At 36.0% G+C, this 8,201-nt stretch overlaps 1 protein-coding gene across 1 annotated transcript in view; it reads left to right on the top strand.

Moving 5' to 3' along the window:
• The first annotated feature begins 1,988 nt into the window (after positions 1–1,988).
• The window catches only part of LOC140147661 (uncharacterized), a 31,111-nt gene continuing 24,898 nt past the window's right edge, over positions 1,989–8,201 (top strand). The window contains exon 1 of the mRNA XM_072169432.1: positions 1,989–2,301. Coding sequence (XP_072025533.1) covers positions 2,128–2,301 — 174 coding nt within the window. The 5' untranslated portion in view covers positions 1,989–2,127. The remainder of the gene's footprint in view (positions 2,302–8,201) is intronic.

The raw sequence follows: 8,201 nt of genomic DNA, 5'->3' as shown, positions 1-8,201 counted from the left end.
TACCGAAAGCTATCTTTTTTTTGCATTAGGTATTTCAGACATAGCCAGTGAGAGACCAAAAAAAAAAAGAGGATCACAACTGATTCAATTAAGAAGAGAGTGCCCCTCAAAGAGAGCACTTTGTCATTTGGACCCTTAAATTCCCAATTTTGGTCGAGGTCGCCAAACTTTGATTGCCCGCCATTCAAGCAAACATAAGCGAAATGGAATTTGAATTTTTTTTTTGTGACCTCACTAGGGATCCATGAAAGGTACCCCTGAGCCAAAGGAGAGCAAAATCCAAGAGGGTGGGTGTACACTCAATCTGTTTTGATATGGACTGACCCTTGACTTGTGCAAAATAATACGCGCTGGACGGGCGCGTATTTTAAGTATACATCGCATATTTACTGCGTTGGACGCCAGGGGTGGAATTTCGGCGGGAGTCCGAGAGTCGACTCTCGCAGAGACTCCCGTAAAAGTCCTATTGCGAGAGTCCATGTGGACTCGCGCTGGAAATGATCGGCTCTGCGAACTTACGTTTAAGTTCAACACTGTGATCGCGAAAACACGACCAAAACATGACTCTTCCTTTCCATGTTTACAACAAGAGCAGTTTCCGATTTTAATCAATACTACCAATTAGTCAATAGCTAATAAAAAGTATCTAACCAATGCATTGATTGGATAATAACCATCCACAACATGATAATCAGTAGGTAACCCAGGCAAACCTTAGTTAACACATTTGCTGGTCAGTCAAATTCGCCGACAATGTCAATGCATTTTTACATAGAAATTTAAAACAAGCGCCCGAAGAAAGAAACTTACATAAATATGTTTTCTATACTTCACTTGACCCAAATATATGATTTTTTATGGTGATAAGTCACCCGCACATGGAATTTTAGAGGGATTTGGATAGCATTTCCATTAAAAAAAGCTGCTATCATAATGAGACTAAGATCTAGAAACACCCCCGCCATGCCGTTTTGGGGAATTTTGCTAGCTGAAACTTTTTGATGAAAGTCAATCTTTGACAAGATGTAACTTTGCTACGGAAAGTGCTATGAAAAAATGGTTTTCAGTTTTGGCTTTGTTTACTCAAGGGCTTTAATTTGATATATAAAATGATGCAGTTTGATGGCAAATTTAAATTCACCTAGCATACCTATAATCAGGCAATCATGTTCTACATGTGTAATACCTTTTCCCGGGTACCTTTTGGACTCCCGCAAGATTGTACAACAAGAATCCATTGACGGGAATCCATGGACTCTCGCACAACTCGCTTGCGAGAATCCACTTGGACTCCTGTGGCACTTTACGAAATTCCACCCCTGGACGCACTTGTCTCCGACTCTGAGACTTGGCTGCTGTGAGGCGATCTGCTGTTGCCTAGTCATGCATGCTAGTGGAAATTTATGAATGAACTGTGCGCAGTTAGCTCCGAATTTGCAACATCACGGTAGTCACGCTCGTCAAAGGTTTGCTGCATTTGACTATAATTTGTAAAAGGAAATCTGAATATTACTTTACATGTTTAGTAAACATGGTAAACTGTAAAGCTTCCTTACAATTTCAATGAAATTTTCATTAATTATTTTAACATGATTTACGAGGCTGTGACACGTCAGTCACAATGTTAATACTAATTTAATAATATTTTACCCTAGACTACAGAATTTGCAAAATGCAGTAACCCATCAATTCCAGTAAATATTCCAACTTCAACTTCAAAAGTTGCCAGCAAAATAAAATATGACATGTGCATGGGTCATCTGTCAATCAATCGATCGAGGTCATCATGGAGTTTCCACACTCTTTACCTTGTATTTCAAAAAGCATTGAATTTTAATTCATGAAATATTAAAATATAATTTTCGTTATTCCTATATAAATGAACTTTGCAGATGGTATTGCTCCAAAATTTAAAAAAGTTATATTAAATAGCATTTTTTTGAAGTCTGCAAATCAAAGGTGAAAGGTCACGTCAAAAACCAAAACAAGTTTGCCGTCTGCATCGCAGGTCATATCACTCTACAAAATCTTGACAAATTTTAACATTTGAAACAATTTATGCATTATATTAACAGGTGCAATTAAGATTGTGAAGCTTCAAGCTCATATTGAGCATATTTGTGACAAATGGCAGGTGCTAGAATGAATAAGAAACTATTTGGCATTGGCCTCATCGCCGTGTGTGTTGCAAGTTTTGGATGGGTTCGTCTGCTGATGATTTTTTCCTCGTATGATGTTCGACCACGTTTGGTGTCCATTGATGGTCTGCAGAGTTTCAGCACGTACAAAGATCATGATTTTGTAAGGAATATGTGTTTTTGCATGTTGCTTTTATTTACGTTCAACACGACAACAGGCCTTTTTTTTTGTTGTAAATATCGCTCGCTGCGCTGCGAATCACAATTTTACCCAATTTGCATTCAAGTTTCAGCCCTTCAATCTATTCATTCGGTATATTGTAATGAATTAGCCTTAATTCCTGAAAACGAAAGAGAGGTTATTCAACACCCTGTATTTCATTATTCGTATTGGTATTTGCTCGAGAAACACTAGCTACGAATTTGCTCACGGATGCCCTCGCATTCGTAGCTAGCGTCCTCGAGTATCTGAATGCAGTGCAGGAATAAACATGTAAATAACACCGTATACTTAATACAATAGGCCACTGACTGCTTCAATAAGCATACCCTCAAATACCACTTTCCACATAACATGACCTACCAATTTGTTACTATACACGTTCCCAACATAATTCTCAGTAATACTTCGCATTTCAAGTGCAATTGCGTGGATATTTCATCACTAAAATTGCTCCCATTTTTCCATTGATCGGCGATGATTCAACTGTCAGTTCACGAAATAAAATTTACTGTTGTTTCTAGTTTGTAATTTCAATTTCCCTAGACATGTGTATTAATAAACAAAACTCTTAAAAATAATAAATTTTTCTAATTGCTACTGACAGTATATCGGAAATTACTTCTTCATTAACTGCTGATTTGTTTTGGACTATTTTATAAGACTATATCAATATTTTGTATTGTTAAATTAGGTTTGTACTAAAAACACTAAAAACTAATTGCTTATCACGTGAGCCTGTTACGTCGATAATATTCTCAACCCCACAAAAGCGTTATTCAGTCATTAATAAGCACAATTTACGTGTGTGAAATGCCCTCGTAGGTTGAGACTGTTTCACCATCAACACGGCGCAAGCGGCTACAATAATAATAGCATGTGCAGGCGGATCCAGCTCTGAAAAACTTGCGAATATTTAGCTGATATTTCCTTTATAATGTTAGGATCGTATGCATCGAAAGTGCAAACAGGCAGGTAATAGTACAATAAAACTTATATAATGACACGCTTATTAATATGTGCTGGTGAAGTAAGCCAATACATAGCATTTTTTATCAGTCATGTCACTTTGTTTATATCCCGATGCATTTTTATACACCGGGTTCCGACCGATATTCAGTAGGAACGGATTCTAACGGTCAAAGCAAGCTTTGACCGTTAGTAAATATTTCGAACAAATTGGTATGAATGATCTTTCAGACTATTCTGTCCGTCCAACATCCGGGATATCTCTAGTCTCGGGCCCAAACTGCATGTGGCTCAGTCACAGTTTGTTATGAACAACAGGGCAGGGAAAGAAACCGGCTGTGGAGGCTACATAGCTTAGCGATGTTGTTTGAGTGACATTCAATTTCGGAAAAAACCACACTCGACCATGGAATTTAATTTTAAGTTTGTCAGTATATAAACGGTAAATCAAGTAAGTTTCTTCCACTCTGAAGACTTAGAAACGGTTGTTTGATTCCACAGGACTATTTGCTATCAAAATTTACATAACACCAATGACAGAAATCATCAACAAAAATCGAATCAGGGACTTGTTTTCCATCGACCGTGAGTCGCATCATCAACCGGAAGTGATGTGGCACGTCCGGACCGACAGAATAGAAAAATTATTAAATTCTTGTACATCGTGGAACATTCAACTACTCCGCGACTAATCATGCTAATACACAAGCGTACAACGTCAACATAAACAAGGCTACTCTAGACTACGCGTCCATATTAGCAATGTTATCTGCGTACAACAGCTTACGACGCACAGCCACGCAAAGAGTATGTTCCACGATGTACACAAATTAAATAATTTTTCTATAGTCTAAGTAAGAGGGTGATTCGACCACTGCATACGTACGACTAGAAAGCGATTTGACCACTTGCTTGCCCTACATGTAGCATCATGCTAGCGGGCGATTGATCACTCGCCTTTAAATCTAGACGGCAATCATTCATTGAATCAAGTTTTAAAATTAAAAAAAAAAAATCAGAATTGAAAAAAGAAAGAAATTACATGGATTTTTTTGATTCCAAATACAGTTTTCATATTAAAGTTTTTATATAATTAGTTTGTAAGTTTGCATAAATTAAAATTCCACGAAATAAACAACTAGCACATTTAAAGCCTTAATGTACGATCTTTTTCAATTTTTAGCTTTTTCTTTTTTTCTTCTAAAATGATAATATGCAATCATTATGAAAGTTCCCAATACATTTGGACGCTTGAAAAACATTGGGAATTTGCAAAGAAACAACATCATAAACTTCACCTCTATCACTCGAAACATCTCGCACTATTTGGATTAGGACAGCGAGTGCGGCCTCAGAGTTAGTCTCCTCTGGCGGCCAGTTTGAGTTACGCTCCCTCCACATGTGGAGGGGCGTAATAACTAGTTTTGTACGAGACTACGGTTTGCGATCGTGGCTGACATAAAGTCATAATCTAAAAAATTATGACTTTATGTCGGACCAACAGAATCGTCCCGTTTTACTAAAAATAGAAAGAATTTGACAGTTTGCTCATAGATTTAAGTTAGAACATGTGTAAGTATTACAAATATGCCAAAAAATTGGTTTTGAAAAAAATAAAGGTAAATTCTGAAAAAAGATCGTACATTATGACTTTAATTAATAGCTAGCCTTCGAATTTGCTCACCGAATGACACTGATAGCATCTCATTTGACTTGAGGCTAGAGAATCCTTCGAAATCAAGTAGAAATCAAAACTAAAGTTTTTGTCAGAGAAGAAGGGCACTTGTTTATATTTTGAGAGCGTGCAGAGCGTAGACACGGAAGTGGGGTTCTGATTGGCTGAATCAATCGTCTGACAATCATAGCAACAGTCCGATACTCTGATTGGCTGATTGTGCGTCAAATCGTTGGTCAGCACAGATTGGCGCCCTTGAAGTGAGCACAATGGTCCGTGCATGTCGCTCATCAGTGTCCGAAATAAGAAAAATATGGAGGTTGGCCCGAGGACAACTTTAAGCATAAATTCTGCTTGTCCTCAAAACATTTTGGTTGTCCCCAAAATGTGCCATATTTAATAGGTAATATATAGTGGTTGTCCAGAGGATAAGTACATATCTCAATATGGTTGTCCCCAGTGATTTTTGGACAAGAGGATAAGTGCTTATTTCGTTAACAGGACGCTCACGTCAATCCGAGCAAGGGACTGCTGTTCTTCTCTGAAACCCAGTGTAAACTGATATTCAATCAAACAAAGTTTGTCATTTGCTGAAACGTTGTGCCTCTTGCTGCAGCAGCAAGCCAGCGGCATGGCAATATCATGAACATGATGAAGGGGCTTATCAAATAATATTAATTCTTAAATTGAACAAGATTTATTTTTTTGCCAAAATTTTGTGTTTTTATCAACAATTTTGTGGAAAAGAGCTGTAGTGTATCAATGCATAAACCACTGATTAAAGCAAGCTTTCGGTGGCGATCAACAGTGCTCGTTTTGATGGTATTAAATTGATGCCAGATGTATTTTTAAGCATGTTTATAAAATATGGTACCGTTTTACTGCGTGATGCGATTCAATTCTTATTAATTTTTTAAGAGAGAACACAAGTTCTCTCATTTTGCAAATTCTTTGCGACTTTACGACTAACATGCACATACTACATTATTACCACCCACTTTCGTGGTGATCATGAGCCCTGTCGAATGTTAGTTTGTCATCGCACCGAGTTGTATGTGTGGCCACTAGTAGTAGTAACTACCGTACTAGAAAGCTATGCTTTCCAAGTCTATATGTTTTTAATTTTTAATTTAAAATGCTAAACATCAAAAATATGTGATAATGTGATAAACTGATTACACTACAGTTTGTTAAAAAGATCTGACTCAATATGTGGGACTTGGTACTTGGACTGCATGCTATTTCATATTTGACTATAACGTGCAACAGATGTTCAACATTAATTTGTTTAAATGATGCTGTAGACATGAAAGAAAATTAAAAACAACTGTTGATAATGTCTTTTATGGATATATTTGTTTTGGGTCAGTGTTGTTGAGTTTATATTGTCGATTAGATGTTTACAATATATACATGGCTCAAAATAAGCTACATGTAAGGTGTCATAAAAGTGTAACACACAATTATTTTTCCAGCTCTTTTCTTTTGGTCTCCAACCAGGTTTAAATTATAGTATGCTCATATATCGTTCATAATACACTAAAAGAAAGATAAGTTATAGACCATTTACTTCACAAATTTAATTTTCTAGCCCTTGCGTACGTTATATTTGACAGACACAATTTTGATGATTTTCTGCAATCAAATAAAAATTTATAAAGTATTACATAAGGTATTTTGTGGTTATTTAGGTGTAGGATCTACAGCAACTGATTGTGGAAAAAAATGTGTCCAAATATTACAATAAGGAGGATAAATTGTTATAAATAAAATATGTGTGTCTGTCAAGCCATAACATACATAAGATGTCTGTCAAATGTAACATACAGAATAATAATTTGGCAAAAACAGTAGTTCAAGATGGGAAATTGAATAAAGATCACATGCAGTTTATAAATCACATGTTTAAAAACACTTTTATAAACTCTAAACTATCATCATAATGTGAACATCAAGTGATTTTAATTTTTTTAACGTATTGCGTATGTTACTTTTGACAGACACATACAAATCTTGCGTATGTTACTTGCGTACAAATGTTTGACAGACAACACTTAACAATGGATTGTGTCATCAAAAAAGCTTCTCATCACAAAGTGATAGTGCCACAAAGCTAGGTGGAGCTAAATGCTATGTCATGTAGCATAATTAGCTGTATCACCCTAGTTTAGCAGGAATTACAGCACCGTCTTGCGTATGTTACTATTTGACAGACATTTCAAGAAAAATTTTAAAATTGTTATATGTTCAAAAAGATGGCAGCCACTTACAAATTGATTATAATATGGAGAAATGAAGTTATTTACAATAGATTTACCCTTTAGTTTATGCTTCAAGTCTTTGTTTATAAAACACTGAGGGACTTCAAAATCAATCAAAAGTTTGACAGACAATAGTAACATCATAAAGGCAAACTTTTAAATCCTTTTTTTGATCTGTTAACTTATAATTCATAATGCCTCTTTCTGGTTTTTTTATTGGTTTACTGCACCATTTTGGGAAACAGGTCACATGAATTTCTATAAGGATCCATAAAAAAAATTAAAAGCTGTTGAAAAAAGGCGTCTCTTGGCATGTTACAAATAAAAGTGTAAAAATAGGCATTTTTACAGGGCCACGCGTTTTGAACTCGCCACCCAAAAATGGTGGTGTTGTTGCACGCTTTTCCAAATCGAGACTCGTTCAAATTGTTATATCTCTGCTTAAACAAAAGGTATTGAAGTGTGTTTGGTGTCATTTTGTAGCTATATAAGTGCCCTAACAGACCTCCAAAGGAGAATTGTTTATCAGCTAAGATAGTGGAGTTAGAGTTGTTTGAGTTCAGAATGACCGAGGTGGTGGATGAGGCGGTGGCGGATGAGGCGGTGGCGGTATGTGCAAAGTCTATGGGAAATAAAGATTTTGTGTGTGTGCGTTGAATCAACTGATCATATCTTTGCATCCATATGGGCTACAGACATGGTTAAGAGCTCTTTTGAAAGATTATTAATTCTGCTAATTGTTTTTAATCATTTTTTTCTTTTTTTGATTGGTTTAGTCTATAAAATGCAAATTTTTATGTACAAAACTACCCGTTTTCATATTAAACACTGTAGTAAGCAATGCGGATGTCTTCAAAATCTAAAAGTTGCTGTAAATTTTTAATTACTTATCCTATCATAGTCAAAGTTTACATTTTCTGAGAGGAAATTTGATGAGG

Source organism: Amphiura filiformis, chromosome 3, assembly GCF_039555335.1.
Source record: "Amphiura filiformis chromosome 3, Afil_fr2py, whole genome shotgun sequence".
NCBI classification, from domain to species: Eukaryota; Metazoa; Echinodermata; class Ophiuroidea; order Amphilepidida; family Amphiuridae; genus Amphiura; species Amphiura filiformis.
The sequence above is the reverse complement of the archived record's forward strand: the minus strand, read 5'-3'. Positions and strand labels throughout refer to the sequence as shown.